The sequence below is a fragment of the Chenopodium album genome, chromosome 27 (assembly GCF_948465745.1).
Source record: "Chenopodium album chromosome 27, dcCheAlbu1.1, whole genome shotgun sequence".
Classification (NCBI taxonomy): Eukaryota; Viridiplantae; Streptophyta; class Magnoliopsida; order Caryophyllales; family Amaranthaceae; genus Chenopodium; species Chenopodium album.
The window spans coordinates 29,132,843-29,150,663 of record NC_137860.1 but is presented as its reverse complement, the minus strand read 5'-3'; the positions used below and the strand labels follow the sequence as shown (position 1 = coordinate 29,150,663).

Genomic DNA, 17,821 nt, shown 5'->3' with positions numbered 1-17,821 from the left:
GACTGTAAATGAAATTGTATGAGTGTGTATATAATGTGGAATTGTGGATGAATGGATGGTGATGGAGTGGGTAAATACGATTGGGTGAGAATTTGTATGAGTATTATTACGTGGACCGGTGACGTAGTAAGTTAATGTGATTGGGTGACGGGTAAGGAAATGTTAATGATAAAAGATACGAAGTATATAATTAATTTGAAAATTAGTGATTATTAACCTTAATAGGAGATTATTTAAATTTTGAAAAAAGGTAGTTATGATTCTTTTTTAAAATTTTTTTTATAGGAAATTGATATTTTAAATTGTAATTGACGGTATCGCCTCATTATCTCAATCTTTTTTGTGTTCTTTCTTTTTAAAAATATGTATATTGAATGTTGTTTACACATTTTTCATCTTTCACTTTATAATTTTACCGTGTATATATACTTCACAAATTAAAAACAAAGGTTTTTTGTCAAAATAAATAAATAAAAACATAGGTTTAGTTGTGATGTGATTGAATTATTACTAATCATTTGACTTTTTGCTAAATTGAAGAAAATAACAACCTTTAGTTTTTTTTTTTTTTTTTTTTTTTTTTTTAAGAAATAACAACATTTTCGTTGATTCACATCATTTTATAAATTAGCAAGAAAATTACAAACTTCAGCATATTATTCTATAATTTAGCAAAAAAATACGTTCTAAATATTTACTCTACTGTTTCACATCAACGATTTTCACACAAGTTCTATAACTTTTTTTTTTTTTAAAGGGACATAAGTTCTATAACTACTCCTTGGTATATTCTCATATGCTAACTCTCTAAAAGCGTGAACAAATAGACAACATAAAATAATCATGAAATAAAACTTGCCTGAGTATTTTACACCAATGGGAATAACTTTTTAAAGTTATCACTTAACATTAATTTCTGAAAATTTCAAGAAATCTATGTAAGTCAAACAATTACTCTACACTTTGATTTGTTTTCAAAGTTGTATAAACAATGTCATATGGTTGGGAAGACTTTGCCATGGCCCATGGTACATGCAATTAAGATACCAATCACTCTTGATAAACGAAAAACTAGTCAAAATACTACTCCCTCCGTCCCCAAACGATAGTCCCTTATGGGCAAAAATCACGGGAATTAAGAAACTTAAATAAAAGTAGTAAAATTACATTGAAAAGATAAATTTACATTGGGTATGTAAAATAGTAGAGAAAGAAAGTAATAAAAGTACATTGAAAAACAAAATTTACATGGGAAAATTAAATTTGCACGAATATTGTTGTAATTGGAGGAAATTTTGATAAAAAATTGATATTAATAGTACTTGAAAAAAGCAAATGGGACTATCAATTTGGGACTAAAAATAGGCCATAAGGGACTATCTTTTGGGGATGGAGGGAGTATGTATGTAACTACTCCATAATAACAACTTGGCAAACCAATAATCTAATTAATTTTTTCCGTTTCTAAGCTATAATTACAATACTGCTTGTCAAAAAAAAAAATTACAATACTAGATGTTATACTTAATTTGATAATTGTAGAAAAATTATAGGGGAGGGATCAAAGGAAGAATTTTATGATATAGAATAGAGTATACTCCGTACCTAAGCTAGTTATTAGGCAAGTTGGGTGAAAGAGGGTCATAGAGCCAATAATGGGTCCAGCGCAACCAATGCGGGTTGCAAGCCGATAATGGACTCGACGATGAACAAACTAACAAGCTAATTAATAAAATGATTTTGGACAAAACAATAATAAGTATATATTAATACGAAACTATGTATGTAATATTTGTACATTATCAATTATCTGTTAAATTTGACAAATATTTTGGCCTTATATTTACCCTACCCAATAAGAACTCCGTCTATTAAGTTTTCTTTAAGCTGAACCTTGACAGGATACCACATGTCACCCCTCTCTTCCACCAAGAAGATACCACATCACCCAATTAGAAATATAAACGGTATGTGTCAATTAAAAAATATTTATGTCAAGAATTAAACTTGGGTGATTAGAAAATAAATAAGAAGTCATACCATTTTTGCTATCTAATACTCTTGCTTATTTATTTTTCTCAAATATAGTTAATGTAGATCATGAATATTTTTTTTTTACAAAACATTTTATTCGACTAAATCTATAATACTTTGTAGCTTGCTTTTCCACATTAATTTTTAAGCTACAAACTTTTTAGCAACAAAGTGTTCTAATGGTAAATTACAGCATTTTTTAGTTTGTAAAATTAAATTTTAAAAAATAAATAAATAATTATACACATGTTACAATATAAGTGGAGTTTATTTGTCTTTTTTTTCAATCAAGCATGTAGCTTGTTTGGGTTACAATTGCTAGCATGTTGCTCAATTTTTTGTTCTCCAATGGTAAGCATGTAGCTAAAAAATTTATTTCTATTGCAAGCAAGTCTTTATAATTAACCCATTGGAGATGCTCTTATAATACATGAAACATACAAGAAATTTTAACGTACATACTCGGAATATTGTCCGCTCTAAACACAAATTAAGGGCCTGTTCTCTTACGTTGAAATTCAGTTCAGTTCAGCTGAGTTCTGTTCAGTTCAGTTCAGCTCAATTCAGTTCAGTTCAGTTCAGCTCCTAATTTCCTTCTCTTATAAAATATTCATTTCAGTTCAGTTTAGCTGAGTTCATTTCAGTTCAGTTCAGCTGAGTTCAGTTCAGCTGAGTTCAGTTCAGTTCAGTTCAGCATAGCTAAGTTCAGTCAATGAAAACAGACCCTAACTTCATGATAATGATAAAGAGTCAATTCATTTTCATCAAATAAATTTCAAAAATTAAAGTATTGCATCAAATTCCTAAAATTTCCTATTTTTCTTTTTCTTCCCTATTTATAAATAAATTAAATTAATCAAGATTTTATTCCCTTTCTCCGTCGCTTCATATACCAAAACCAGAGACCTAAAAAAAGCGCGCGAAATATTCTCTCTCCTAAACACAACAAACTCACCCGCCATTTTCTCTCTCCTCCGCCATGCCAGAGCTTCCAGAGGTTGAAGCAGCGAGGTCCGCCATTGCTGAGCACTGCATAGGTAAGAGAATAGTGAAATCAATCATAGCAGATGATTCCAAGGTTATCAATGGAGTCTCGCGTTCCGATTTCGAAGCTGCTATTCTCAATAAAACCATTGTTGCTGCTCATCGTAAGGGCAAGAACATGTGGCTTCAGCTTGATTCCCCTCCTTTTCCTTCATTCCAATTTGGTAATGATTCAAAACCCTAGGTTTAATTTCTCTCGATTCTGAATTTTCGTTACCCTAATTTGTTTTGATTTTAGGGTTTATAGAATTGTTGGAAATTTTTAATGGATTGATAAGGGTTTTTGAGATGGTGAAATTGTGCTTTATAAAGTGATAAGAATTTGGGGTATTCTCTATTGAATTTGTTTAGAATTTGAAATGTTGTTAAAAAACGTGAGAATTCTGCAATTTGCTGATTTCTAATCCATCATTCTAACTTAGAATTAACTCTTTATTTATTTATTTTTTATTTTGCAGTCAAAGTTCATCAATTTTTGTAAAGCTATGTAAAAAGGGGGAAAAATTAAATATTATGTGGGATCTTGATAGGATTGTTTCAGTGGGTTAGTAAAAATTTCAACTTTTAAAACATTTCATTAGTATGTAATCAAAACTATTATGGAAAAGGTATGAATTAAGACTGAAAAAGGGAAGAACTAACGTAAATTGGGATGGAGGAAGTGTTAAATAGGGCCTTGTGTAAGGAACAATGATATGTCTATTTGTAACAAGCGGGGTGTATACTTCATTTTCCATCTTATATGTATATCTTCGCTGTAAGATTGAATGTGTAACTATGATGTGTAATGTGTCACAGGGATGGCAGGGGCTGTATATATTAAGGGTGTGGCAATTACCAAGTATAAAAGGTATGATAGATAATTGTTCATCAACCAAGTGCTGATGTGCATCAAGTTTTTCCTTTTCGTTTAATGTATTATTTCAGGTTTATTGAATTCATTTCTAATTACAGTATTTGCTTGTTTAAGTGGTTTGTGTGCGTAGCACTGTGGATCATTGAGGGTGAATTGCATGTGAAATACTGAAACTCGATCCTCATGTGGCCTTTGACCTATTCTTGAGTCTTTGTCTAAAACCTTGAGTTTAGGATTTAGGCATTAGAAAACAAAATATTGCTAAGTAGGTTAGCTGTCAAAAAGGAAAAATCTTCTTGAATTGGTAGCTGATTTGCTTATGAAATGTGCTGCACTGCTTCTGTGCAGCAGCATGTTAAACCTAGTTTATTTTTTTTGTTATTTTGTAAAGTGGAATTCATCTATTAGGCTATCATTATATACTTTAGGGTCTGTGGTACCCGGTACCCATTATTCTGATGTGAACTATTTCCTATTGATGTGCTAGAGTTTGAAGGCTGAGATTGCTTTCTGAGAGTAATGTATCCGGTTCTAAGACTTCTAATTTTTTTAAGCAAACATTTTAGTCTACAAATTGTCCAAATGACCCTCGAGTTTAAGAAAAAGCATGACATGTCTTAAGCTTACACTGCACACCCTGATGTAATTTTCACTTGAAGACAATTGGAGTTTTAGATATATGTTTAAACTTACTCTGTATTCTCTGCCAACAAAGTGGCTTTTGAAAGAAATCAGATGAAGCTTCGAGAAACCTATATGTACTTCCAAGTTCCAACATATCTGTATCCTGGAGATTTGGAGTTAGTTTGGTGTCGCTGGACGGCTGGATACTATTGTTGTAGATGTTATAAAATTATCAAATTCTGATATGCTTAAGGTAATGGTCCATCTGTCAAAACATCTTTTCCTTGCCCTTCATAACTCCTGCCCCATGGATAATGCTTTACAACGCAAACCACATTGTTTCGATTGAATATCTTTTCTAACCACATGCAGCAAGCTCTATCAATAAATTATAACTTCAAGAAGTAAGTTGACCTTTTTTAGACTTGTATTGACCTAATCTTTGATTTTCCTCTTGAACAATGTACTGAAATTTGAGATTCAATGCGTCCATCCCAATAAAAGAAGAGAGATTCAATGCAACCATTCTGTGAAATTTGTTGTTACTCGAGTTTCTTAGATTTTTATGGTCGTTTTCCTTTTGCCTCATGTCTCTTCATTTGATGAGGTCTTAATTACATATGATCATATGCTTTGTGACTGGTGAGACTTTTTGATGTTTCTAATAAGCATGTTATATGCTGTGTCAAATTTAAATACGGGACAAACTGTATTAAATTTTCGTGTATTTCAACTGGCTGCAGATCTGCTGTAAGTGATGCTGATGAATGGCCCTCAAAATATTCCAAGTTCTTCATAGAAGTAAGCATTCTTAATCTCAGCGACAATATCTAGGATTCATTATAGAAAGACTGTAATCTGTGTTCTGCACAGGGTCATGAAATAAGTTTTTCTTGATTATGTCCTATCTGATGTCATAATTCATTAACTTAATATGTTTATGGGCATGAGAGCAACAACTCGCTTTGAAAATTTTTTAGGTAATTACTTACCCATCTGTTTAGCTCCTAGAATTTTAAGTTGACATGATTATAATTATGTAGGTACTAGTATCTCCTTATGTAATTGCTCCTGCTTCAAAATTTGAGCACCCAACATTGTTTTTGATATTGCTTGGTGCTGCTGCTGAGCTTCAAATGAATTTATTCTGTATTTACAGTTAAATGATGGTCTGGAGATATCTTTCACAGACAAGAGGAGATTTGCTACAGTTCGCTTGCTGGATAATGTATATGAGAATTTCCAAGCATACCACTTTCCACATTTCTTTGATCTTAAATGTACTCGCCAGTTATTGCTTATTTCTTGATGCAGCCAGCTTTGGTTCCACCAATATCTGCGCTCGGTCCAGATGCTTTGTTGGAACCCATGACTGAAGGGGATTTCATTAAATCCTTGAGCAAAAAGAAGATTGCAATTAAGCCTTTATTGCTCGATCAGGTCAGGAATTTGAAGTACTTGCAAAGTGGCATTAAGTTTCATGCAACTTTGGAGTGTAAAATCATGTTATTTATTGCTTGCTGAGGCTATTAGACTGTTCCTCATCATTGACATTTGCTGGGGAGGAAAAATTGTGGTATATTATAGCCAGACCTTTTATCCAAATTGCTTAAATACGGGTTTTCCCAAAGCCGCCTAAAAAAAACTATCTTATAAATGTATGTAGTAGATTTGCAATGCTCCACACACTTTAACAATATCCATCTTGGTACTTCAATCTGTTTTTTTGCATGAAATATTTTGTATCGTACAGAATTATCGTATGTTTACATGAGAATGTACTCTACATATCAATCTCCAAAGTCCCCGACATGAAAGATAATACTTTGATTTTCTTTTCAAATTTATAATTTTCTAGCTTCTTTTCCTGGCTGTGTGACACTGGGACTAACTGCATGGAATCTGTGTCCAACTCAATTATACTTTGAACTAGGAGTAATTTAGTTTTTGGTTTCAAGTGATTGTGCCTTAATTCTAACATTTTTATCTGTCAATATACCTTCATTTATTTACATTGATGCCGAGTCTTGTTTTACTTTGCAGAGTTTTATTTCTGGCATCGGGAATTGGGTTGCAGATGAAGTTCTATATCAAGTGAGTTTTCAATTCGACTTTTTATTGGTAGAGGAATATTTCTTCCGCATATTCAAATTAGTTGTTCACTTTTCTAACATGGAACTTTTGAAAGGCAAACTAGGTTATTAGCTTTTGTTGGATGAACAAGTACTGAAAAGCAAGAAAATGCCTTTGATTGTTTCTAAATTCAGTTAAGAGCTACCAGCTACCAAGTTGAATTTATAACAATATTTAAATTATAAATCACATTCCATATTTGTATTCTTTAGGCTATATAATAAATGCTCTGTGCATGTATTGTTCAGTCTAACTGAGGGTATCTCTAATTATGAAGTTATACCTCAAGTTACCTTATTAAAGTTCCTCTAAAAGAATTACACGTAGTATAGAACCAAATGTATTTTGCATATTGTTGAAATCGAAAAGACTGAAATTTTAATCAGCTGTTCATGAATATCTATGGTTTTGTTTTGTTCTCCACAGGCAAGAATTCATCCTTCACAAAACGCCTCTTCCCTATCAAAAGAGGAGGGTACCAGACTACTGAAGAGCATAAAGGAGGTGGGTTGTCTTTGAATACACAGAACATTTCTTAAAAGTTAAAACAGTAATTTAGTTTAAAATGTTCAATTGAAAGGAAGTTTAAACAGATTAAAAGGATGCTTAGACCCAACACTTGTAGGTTATACAGCTTGCAGTTGAAGTTGATGCTGATTCCCAACACTTTCCTTCTGATTGGTTATTTCATTTTCGTTGGGGTAAAAAAGCTGGAAAAGTTGATGGTAAGATTTCTAATAATTACCATTTCCCGTTTAGGTACTTGAGAAGGCTGTTGAGGTTGGGGCTGATAGTAGCCAATATCCAAGTGATTGGATTTTTCATTCACGGGAAAAGAAGCCTGGAAAGGCTTTTGTCGATGGTTTGACTTCTCACTCAGACAATCTTATTTTTCCTTTTAAAAACGTGTACATACTTTGTGTTGGGTGAACTGTACTCTTTTTTAAACACTTCTGAATTGCCAGTTCATAATGAGCACTCTCAGTTGCTATTGACGGTAAATGAAATGAACCAACTTAATTAAAAATGATGGCATGTTGGCATTTTGGATGATGGCTAGCAATTCAGATTTGCTTCTTTAGATGTTACATTGATATTGTGACATGAAAAATTATTTGTGGTTCAAATCCTCTGTTTCGCAACTACACAAGTTAATGCGCTTGCTGGAAAATGGATTTTATGTGGATATCAAGCTGCCTCAGTAGAGCTAATAAGAGACTGGCAAGTTAACCTGTATGAGGATGTTCAAACTCAGCCATAAAAGTGACATTTTATGGACTTTTTTGTCTTTTGTACTTGGAATCGAAATTTTTTGGGTTGACTCAACATTTCCTGGAACTGTTAAGCATTGCTAAATCTTAATCTCCTTCAGTTGTGTCCTACCCTTACGAGATACTCTATTCGGTAGTCACATAACAAAATCTGCAAAATGTTGGGACTTGGGAAGCATACTAACCAAATATTCTGACTCTCAACACAATCATCCTCTACTGTGCATATCATTTTACTGTGATTTTATGCATTGGATGTAGCTGTTGCGTATTAGCTTTAGACTACAACTTTTAGCAAAAAATTGGTGATGAATTCTTATGATATTATCTTCCTGGCATCATGCAGGAAAGAAAATTGACTTCATCACTGTACGCGGAAGGGTATGTCTTATTTTTAAAATGATCTGTCTTTTGCTCAATTGTACTGCTGCAATGAATTAACTTTTTGCATTCTATTGTCAGACTTCAGCTTATGTTCCGGAACTGCAAAAGCTAACTGGAGTGCAAGCCACAGAAGCTCCTGCTAAACCAAGTAAACGAGGCTCTAAAAAGAACAAGGATGACGACGATGATGATGATGCAAATGATGATAATGGGGATGGTAGGGAAGAGGAAACGGAGAATATGAAATCTAAGCAAATAAAGAATAGCAAAAGTGGAAAGCAGCCACCTAGAAGGAAGAAGTCCGCTAAAAATGATGATGGTGGTGGTAATGATGGTGGTGATGATGATGATAATGATGAGAGTGATGATAAGACAAAAGGAACTCATGATGACAAGGCTACTGCAAAGAGGAAACCACAAGGAATTAATGAAAGTCAAGATGTTAACAAGAGCAAGAAATCCAGGGGTTGGGGAAAGAAGGCTACAGCTGAGTTGAAGTCTAGAGAAAACATTGATTCTGATGTTAGTGATGATGATGCCGGCCATGATGATAATGATAAGAATCAAACAAAAGCTGGAGTTAAAAAGCCCCAGAAGCAGACCAAACGGAAAGCAAAATAGATAAGCTTTTGGACGGCACAAGAAGAGTATCAAGAAGAGTAAATGGATTTTGTAGATTATTCCTGCCAAGCTTCAACGAGCATCAATTTTGATAACAGTGCTTCGGGTATTATTTAGTTAAATTTAATGTCAAGTTAGTTAGCAGTTAGTCGATGCACGTGTTCTTAGTATGTTTGATGCTCTCTTGTGTATGTTCAAACATAATGCAGGATATAGATATCGCTGGCGTTCTAGGCTAATGGAGGGCCTGTAATTTGTCGCTGTAGTGGGACACCGTGTTCTGAATTGCCCTTTTGTCTAACTGTATTTGTTCTATGTGAAACAGTAGTAAAAACCAATTTCAGACCTTACTTTCCTCACTTCTTTTAGAAGTGGATACTAAGAATTGATGGGCACCGAAGCCTGTCATGGTATCTAGCATGATATGCACGTTTTGTATTTGTATTTGAGTGATGGAAAGACAGTTGTTTGGTGCAAATGTGCAATGAGATTAGGGAAGATGGTGACTGCATGTTGCTTGCAAACTTCACTTTAAAAATTAATGGGGAGTTTTGCATTTACAAAATAATTAGTGGCGTCATAATTTTGCCCATACCATTAATTTCTGATATATACAATTTTCATGAAATACTTAGTTTTTTTTGATGGAATTACAATTTACAATATACATTTAATTTATTATAGTATAGATTAAAGGTTTTAAATTATGTATAGTCACAATTCTAGAACAAAATGGCAAAAGTATTCTATGATAATATCACGTATCAATCCATCAATCAATTAGTCGAGTGCCTAAAGACTTGTAACTTGAAGTAACAACCTTCAATGTTTATATGTTCATTCCGTTCTTTATATATTTTTGCCATAAATTATAGCAAGTCCGTCTCACCTAAGATTTATTAAGAAATAAACTAATACACTTTGCATCTTCAAAGGTTATCATTTTTTTTATTTAAAACCTCAAAGCATTAATTGTTGGTATTCCAAATATGCTTAAACAGAGTTCCACATGAAAGAAATTGATTACAGCTACGGCATTAGAAGCCCTTGTACAGTTTACTTGACCATCTAACAAAGTTTTTATTTTTATTTTTATTTCTTTCTTTTTCTTTAGACAGAGTTTTTCATTACACGTTGAAGAATAACAGCAAGTTTGATAAATAACCATTTAAACCCGCCAAATTCAAAGCACTAGAGCAGCCACCGATAATACCTCCTTCCTTACCAAATCATGTTTTGGCTCAAATTCTAAGCAGCCACCATTTACCCAAAATTTTCATGTCACCAAATCACTTTAAAGCCTCCCCTTCTCGAAATTGACTTTTATATGATTTGGGATGACATTTATAAAATTCAAAGTAACTAAGTCCAATATGTACAAAAAAAAAATGTACGAAATTTGGTGATCTGAAATGTGCCAACGGTATCATGTTCCACAATAGTTGTCTATTATACCTTTGGGGTCCAAATTTTAGGGCTCCTGGCAGTATTAAAGAGATTACAATCTAGTGTATAACAAAAAAATTAAGCTCTATTTCTGGTAAACAGCTTAGAACTGGTTCTTTTAATTACACTCTTGAATAAAAAAAAACCCCTGTAATACTGTATTATGTATCATACATCTGACTCCTATTCTTCCATAGGAAGTAGTTGGAGCCTGTGGCACTGGGTGATGATAGTGTTTAATCTCTTTTAACCGACACGAAAAACAGCCCAGTTCAAATAATTGCAAAAGAAAAGTTCATATGGAAGCATGTATTTTGTCTGCCACATCGGTTCCTTTCTTACTGTTACACTTGCCCTTGGCGCCATGGCTACTATCCCTTGATAAGCCCATTCAAAGATTCTCAGGCTATACGTTTCTCTTCGTTGACTTCATAAGAATATTCTCAAAGCATCAACAACTTTTTCAGGCCTGCACACATTACATCTATCAGCTTTAAACAAAGACAATCTTCAAGCTAGGAACACTACTTCTAGCTATATCGCATATTTGAACAGGAGAATACTTACCAGTCTTCCTGTGGCATATGACCAGCTCCTTCTATTAATTTAAGCTTCACAACTGAAGGATTACCCTTTTGAAATTCTTCTGCAATTGATTGGGGGAGATATTTGTCCGATATACCCCATGCTAACAGTATAGGTTTATCCCAGCTGGAAAAACAATGTTTGAGTTTATGCATATTAGCAATCTTATAACTGCACTTTCCTGATACTAATCTACTAGCTATTAGAGTTGGCATAAAAGCTAGTTAACTCGAAATAGTACCTTCCAGATGCAAACCCTGTAGCTATCTGAGTTGCTACCTCTCTGAAGTTTGTTCTTCTTGCAGCTTCAAGCAAGGCTAGAGCAGAAAAATCATAAGACTAACTTCAGCAAGCATAATGAATTTCAGTCAATATCATCACTCTTTACGCAAGACAGTTAATGTCTGTATAAGCAGCATAGATGTAATTCTCAGATTCTTGTATGCAAATTTTCCCACAAATACACATTCAATCAAGATCATCCATATGATAGGCGAGGAAACATTTTATACAGGCCAGGATCTCACTGTCCATTATATTTACAATTAATCAAGGTCCTTTTGTAACTTATTCATGAGGAGACAGTGAATACTCGACGTCAGAGCTGCCAGCTTGATAATGGAGGATAAAGAACAAAAAGAAGACTACAAGTTTGAGTGACAGTAATAAGTGATCCAGTTGGCTGGGCAACAAAAAGTATTTGTTCACCAGGAATATTCCACTGCAGGACCAGAAGATTAAATGAAGTCAACTACACTCAAAACAGTTGGAGAATAACCACACTAATTTTTTTGGGCAAACCCCATCTCCAGCATTATTAAAATTATGACAAAAAAGAAATGAATTAGAAGCCGAACCAAATCCTGGACCACTGCTTGACAGATACGGTAGCCTGTATACATCAGCCTTTTCCAGCTTCAGAACATAACTGTAGTAACAATAAATGCAGTCAGAAAGGACTTTATACATGAACTTAGCACAAAAGACAGTAGATTTGCAATTGCAGCCTCTCAAATCTCCAGATTTGTAACACCTTATTTACCATTGCTCCTTAAAATTGAACACAATACATCTCAGTTTTAGCATCACATGTCTAAAAATAAAGCATAAAAGTTCCTGCCAAATCAGCAGCATTATTATTGTCTTAGATTCACAAGGATGTTCCCTTTACCTACAAGATCAATTGCTTCTTTGTATGGGTGTATTCAATTAATTACTATTCAGAACTTGCACAAACAAAAATGATAAAAAGATATTAAAACAGCTAGGATCCCTATATCGCCAGATTTCTGCCAGAAAAGATACTCCCTGATCAGTAATTTGAATATTCAATCATCTTGTTACCAGGATAAAATAAAATGTATATGCAACTAATCAAGGATTATAAAGACAGTTACTGCAGAGATTACTATGAAGTGATGAACTGGATACATACGGGCTACCTGCTTCAATAAATCGTTCGGCAATAATAGCATTTTGGCTTGTGAATTCACCTAAAAGAGGAAATCTGCAAAATCAAACACATACAATTTCCTCAGAATTTGGTTAAGGGGGGAAGAATAACAAAAGACATTTCTGATCATATTCCTCAAGTCAGGTGGTTCCTCTATAGATCTACAGCATCAACTTTAAGAATTATCAAATAATCTTGCTTGGAGTCTTCTAGTTCAGTTATCACGAACCTCTTGTTACAATTTTCTTTTCTTTTTTGAGGGAGGGGGGATAATGACTATAAACAGAAATCTGACTGCATCATCATTTGCAGGCTTGTCAAGGTTTCAGAAAACATCTCGCCAAGGATTCTGTCCTAGGACTTTATAACTTTCGCAAGTTAAATTTTCAAGTTATAATCTCAACTACAATGCATTCCTCACAGGCTCACACTGTCACACAGAATTCAAGTAAGAATGTTTAAAAAAGCTAGGTCCATGAGGAAAGTTTTCCTTTCTTGTAGCAATAGAATTGGAACTTGCTACACCCAATTAGATGATAAATAATACAGCACAACCATTTACAACTACTTTTATTTCCACCCTATGGATTTTCCACAGAAAGTGCCAGGCCCTAATGAATATTAGACCCCCCCCCCCCCTTTTTTTTTTTTGCCAAATCTACCTCTTTATGATCTCAGAGCTTCACACTTCAAACTCAGATCAGTTGGCAACAAAATTTTCAAGCTTGACAGAGGGCGGTTGTCCAGATTAATTCATATTTCAACTCAGATGACTAGGTGAGCCAATATCCAAAATAAGACAAAACGATATATTTAATAATTGATGGCTCAAGTAAAACCTTCTTCACCCAAAAGGTTTCCCTTAATGTCTTATATCCCTTTCTCAGAAGTTATTGGCCCCAACTACAAAAACATTGCAATGATGGCCTTAGACTTTGGACGGATTAATGACCACCAAATTGAAGGGGTTTGGACATTAAGCATCACTGGACATGTTAATTATATATGACATCTACTTAAAATCGTTTCTAGGATGCCTATTTCAAAGGTTACAGAAAATCAGAAACTATGGAAAATTCTAATATTGGTTGCTAGCTTGCTACGATTATGTACAACATCAATTCTTACTACAGATTCATGAACAGTAGACCACTTCAAGATATCAGTGGAATATCTCTGAAAAATTGAGGTAAAGCTCTCCAAGTTAATACCCAATATCTCTTGAGGCCCACATTGGCCTATTAACCATACTCTATATGAAATGAAACCCAAAAAATTCCTGTGGAAAGTGGAAGCCATCCCATAAGCTATAAGTACAAGAAGACTTTTAAGTGAACTGATGGCAAAAGGCAATAATGGATATGGGAAGGTTTTTTGTTAGTTTCCTAATTTCCAGAACCATTAATGATGACAATTAATTGATTGACAACAATGCTGCTAAAAACTAAAATCAATTCAACCATCACATACCCTACATGCTTGAAGACATGAAGTTTAAGCCAAGAAAGTGTATAGCAGGTAGGTGATCATGCATACAGTAGTACTTGTTTATAATCAATGAAAAAAAAAAAAGGAATAACATGTAGTGATAGACCAAAACCTTAGTTGTTGAAACAATCCAGGGACTGGAGACGAAGCTGTTAGTGGACTGTTCAGTATCACAAGTTTAGATATCCTGCCGGGATTTTTCAATGCCCAGGTCAATCCATAGGAACCTACTAAAAAGCCCTACAAGGATAGATGATTAATGAAAGTACTTAAAATTAAGGTAAGGGTTCTGAATAAGCAGTATCCTATAATCAGACTTATTAAGCTAAAAATTAAAAACAAAATGAAGAAAATGTTGGTGGCCTGACGAACAAAATAAGAGTTAGTTATATGGTGCAAGGATGGGTCATACACAGTTGAATCAGGGACTTTATCTACGGTGCATGTCGTTCACACCTGTACTACCAGAAGAAAAGGAGATCTCACTCCCAGCACTTCAAGTAATTTATCAAACTCATCATGGAACTCTTTTTCTGTTACCACAGGATTTATGCATCAGACTTTAAATTAATGAAAGAAATATTTAGTTTTAATTCACAAAGAGAGCAACATGATAAAAACACAAACCTGTATAGTCAAAACCGAATTTTGGGTATGGCTTATCACTGAAACCAAAGCCTATCCAATCAGGTGCCAAGCAGTGGAATCCAGAATCAGACATCTATCAAGATCAACAGTAGTGTTCAGCAAACAGAAGAACAGAACAGATCTTTTCAAGAGAGAACCACTTATAAGATTCCAATTGAAATTTTCTGGCCAATAGAGGACAGAAATATTCAAGGAAAATCAAAACACAAGAAGTTTGAGAACACTGTCATTCAAGGAAATGACATTCCAGATACATCACATCATTAATTATAGTACAAGAAAGCTCCTTGATACAGTTTGAGAACTTCAACTGACTACATATGAAAATGAAGCAATAAGGTGACAAATAATTGATAATTTGGGACAAAATGGTAATCTGACCTAACATACCAGAAGACTTCAAATGTAATCAGTACCACGATTATTATATCCATAGGGATGATTTATATGGAGGGTATACCATTACAATCATATAATGTATAGTACACAAATTCTCTAAGAGGATTGATCCACAATACTTGATGGAAATGTTAGAGATAAGTTGCATAAAGAAAATCAAATACTTTAAATGGTAATGGACAAGTCAAAACTAGTAAACAACCTAGGAATGGAAAGGACCCTACTAAACTATTAGCGAAGATTTTTTTTTTGAAGCGTCATCATAGATTTATAGGAATTATAATATCCAAAGGTATTACAATTCCTGAGAGTTAAGAGGTCCATTCTAGATCCTAAACTTTGTGTATTTAGCCATGACCACCGATATTACTTCAACTCTCACCTCAAATACCCATGGCGGATCTTTGACATTCTAACTGGATATGAATACTAAACTCATCATTTGGACCAAAAGCATGGAACATTTTCATAAAATAGCCAAGTTTGACACTTGGTCACATACCCTGCCTGACGCAGATACCCGAGTCTAATGTAGAGCACCAGAGCTGTAAATAAATAAAAACATATATACCATATCATATTGTAATACTTTCATAGGCATGATTTAAGATCATGGTATCACATATTTTATTCTTGACAAACTTATGTTAATGAAATGAGGGAAACACCAAAACTATACAAAGTACAATGGAAGTGCAGGGACCAAGGTATCCTCTAAAATTCACAAGAGAGCATTTCAATCACGTTGAACATTCATAAGTAAATGTAGCAAAAACATTTTAAGTGTCAACACAAATGTCCCCTTTAATACATTATATAAGGAAGCCAACATGATAGATGACCCAATTAATCACATATGCTAGGTACACACCTGTGACATCACAACTCGATAGCTATAAGATTGTGTTGGAGCCCCATGAAGGAAGACAATGGTTCCACGTCTACTATCAGGCGAACCTACAGAAAGGGATACATCAGGCAAACAGTACTCCCTAGCATCCCAATTTGTCCTAAGCTTTGGCAAAAGACAGCTTAAAGTCACAGTTTCCAATTACTGTTCTTATGCCAAAACAACAAATAATTCTAAGCTTTAGATTGTAGTAAAGAAGTCCAAATTCTAACAAATAACCTACCAATCTACCATATTTTGCCTGTTTTTTGATGCTCAACAATCATGCAAAAACAATTTGGAAACTCAACTGTTAAAAATGTAATTACCTCGACACTCGAAATGAAGAAGGTGAGGATTACATTATTACAATTACCTGTTTCTCTAACAAACCAAATTAAGTCCCCGGATTTAATATAACGCCCATAGTCCTTTCCCTTGTCTTCTATCCTCTGCAAACAAACCACAATTTTAAAACCCACATGAAATACTGAAAATCCCCAATATTTCATTCCTATACAAGAATTACCATTTAACATTATATTGACATTTAACATTTTTCAAATATTATTGTATTTACATCACACTAACACAGTGATGTAATCGGAACGTAGGAAAATGATATAAGCAACCCTAATGCTTGCTATTAGAAGTAAAAAAAACACAACATTTCACTCCTGTACAGAAATTACCATCTTTACACTATTTGACAATTTTCAAATATTAAAGTATTTACATCACACTAACACAATGATGTGATCAGCATGTAGGAAAATGATATACGCAATCCTAAAGCTAGCTATTAGAAGCTAAAAGTCAATACATAAAACATTAATAACACCGATCAACGCTATAATTACCCATCTTTAGCCCTAAGGGCTGCATATATCAAAACCCGAATAATAAAAATCGAATTCAAAACAATAAGGGAGAGAAGATTACAGACATTAAGCATTTGGCCGACATTGCCGTCCTCGGCAGGACTCTCAGGGAGTTGAATTGCGCTTTTACTAGACGGATTATCAGTAACGAACCCAAACGGATTAAACGACGGCGTTTGATCATCATCGTCGCTACTTTTAGCAAAGATTTTAGCGGCAGCTGTTCTTCTTGCTGAGCTCCAATGGCGGATGTTTCTAGAAGTCGAAGTGGAAGAGAATTGAAGGTTGAGTGGAGGAGAGAGAAGAGACCAGGCAGTGGCCGCCATTAGAGTGGAGCTTTTATGGAGGAGAGAGAAAGAGGAAGATGGCGGGAGATTAATCAACTGTTTTTGCAACAATTAACGACCACTTGTTAGTGGACTAGTGAGTAGAGTATGATTGAGAATCTTGAGATTTTGGATATTGGGGCCATGTAAGATGATGATACTTGTATTTGTGTGTATTGTGGCTGTTATTTCTCATACTTTGTGGCCTTTGATTTGTCACCATTGAAATGCCAGACTAAAGGCCTCTTAGATTATTTTCAATTCAATTCTTAATTTTCTTCTCTCATAAAATATTCAATTTAATTCAGCTTAGTTCAGTTAATTAGAACAGACCCTAAGAATAAAGACATTTTCTCATATGAAGTTTGGCTTAACCCAATATCATGCATGGACTACAAATTTGCGCACTTGTATTTGAAGTTTAACTTAACCTAACATCGTGCATGGACTACAAATATGTGCACAAGGTTAAAACCATTATGGTTAAAATAGTTAAACAATACTCTGTATACTGTAATATAAAATCAGAAAAACAATTACCATGTATGAAATAACCACAACCCTATTCTGCAATTGTACAACAACCCAAAATCCATATTGGTAATTTCTTAAATAATTAGAGTCAAACCTATCTGTTAAATTTACAATTCAGCTCAAAATTTGTAAAACTGACTCATAGTATAGTACCATGGACTGGAGTAATATTTAGGGTAAAAAATGACTAATGTTATACTTTATA

General features: G+C 34.0%; 2 protein-coding genes across 3 annotated transcripts; one reads left to right on the top strand and one right to left on the bottom strand.

Annotated features, from left to right (window-relative positions):
- The first annotated feature begins 3,009 nt into the window (after positions 1–3,009).
- Positions 3,010–9,496, top strand: LOC145620340 (formamidopyrimidine-DNA glycosylase-like). 2 transcript variants are annotated; one of them, XR_014108210.1, is made up of 11 exons: positions 3,010–3,242; positions 3,877–3,928; positions 5,302–5,359; positions 5,718–5,786; positions 5,873–5,998; positions 6,602–6,652; positions 7,118–7,195; positions 7,451–7,553; positions 8,309–8,343; positions 8,425–9,073; positions 9,177–9,494. XR_014108210.1 is itself a non-coding variant. In XM_081674998.1 (10 exons), exons 1-10 carry the CDS (start codon positions 3,014–3,016, stop codon positions 8,965–8,967), a joined length of 1,344 nt encoding a protein of 447 aa, XP_081531124.1. In that variant the 5' UTR covers positions 3,010–3,013; the 3' UTR covers positions 8,968–9,496. The 2 variants fall into 2 exon arrangements, 1 of the variants encoding a protein (XP_081531124.1); XM_081674998.1 differs by having other exon boundaries at positions 8,425–9,496.
- A 900-nt stretch (positions 9,497–10,396) lies between these two features.
- On the bottom strand, positions 10,397–17,136 carry LOC145620895 (uncharacterized). Its single transcript, XM_081675621.1, has 11 exons — positions 16,822–17,136; positions 16,252–16,327; positions 15,858–15,943; positions 14,567–14,660; positions 14,396–14,472; positions 14,052–14,179; positions 12,434–12,505; positions 11,856–11,926; positions 11,240–11,315; positions 10,981–11,124; positions 10,397–10,882 (listed from the first exon to the last, which is right to left on the bottom strand). The coding sequence occupies exons 1-11, from the start codon at positions 17,080–17,082 to the stop codon at positions 10,843–10,845; spliced, it is 1,125 nt and encodes a 374-aa protein (XP_081531747.1). The 5' UTR covers positions 17,083–17,136; the 3' UTR covers positions 10,397–10,842.
- Between the last annotated feature and the right edge of the window lie 685 nt (positions 17,137–17,821).

Bases quoted from the DNA above. Each gene is read 5' to 3' on its own strand.
- LOC145620340 (XM_081674998.1), top strand. From the start codon at position 3,014: ATGCCAGAGCTTCCAGAGGTTGAAGCAGCGAGGTCCGCCATTGCTGAG. The intron at 5,999-6,601 runs GTCAGGAATTTG...TTTACTTTGCAG, and splicing joins AGCCTTTATTGCTCGATCAG to AGTTTTATTTCTGGCATCGG. The intron at 7,196-7,450 runs GTGGGTTGTCTT...TTTCCCGTTTAG, and splicing joins TACTGAAGAGCATAAAGGAG to GTACTTGAGAAGGCTGTTGA.
- LOC145620895 (XM_081675621.1), bottom strand. From the start codon at position 17,082: ATGGCGGCCACTGCCTGGTCTCTTCTCTCTCCTCCACTCAACCTTCAA. The intron at 11,125-11,239 runs GTACTATTTCGA...TTGTTTTTCCAG, and splicing joins ACAGGGTTTGCATCTGGAAG to CTGGGATAAACCTATACTGT. The intron at 10,883-10,980 runs GTAAGTATTCTC...TAATGTGTGCAG, and splicing joins CATATGCCACAGGAAGACTG to GCCTGAAAAAGTTGTTGATG.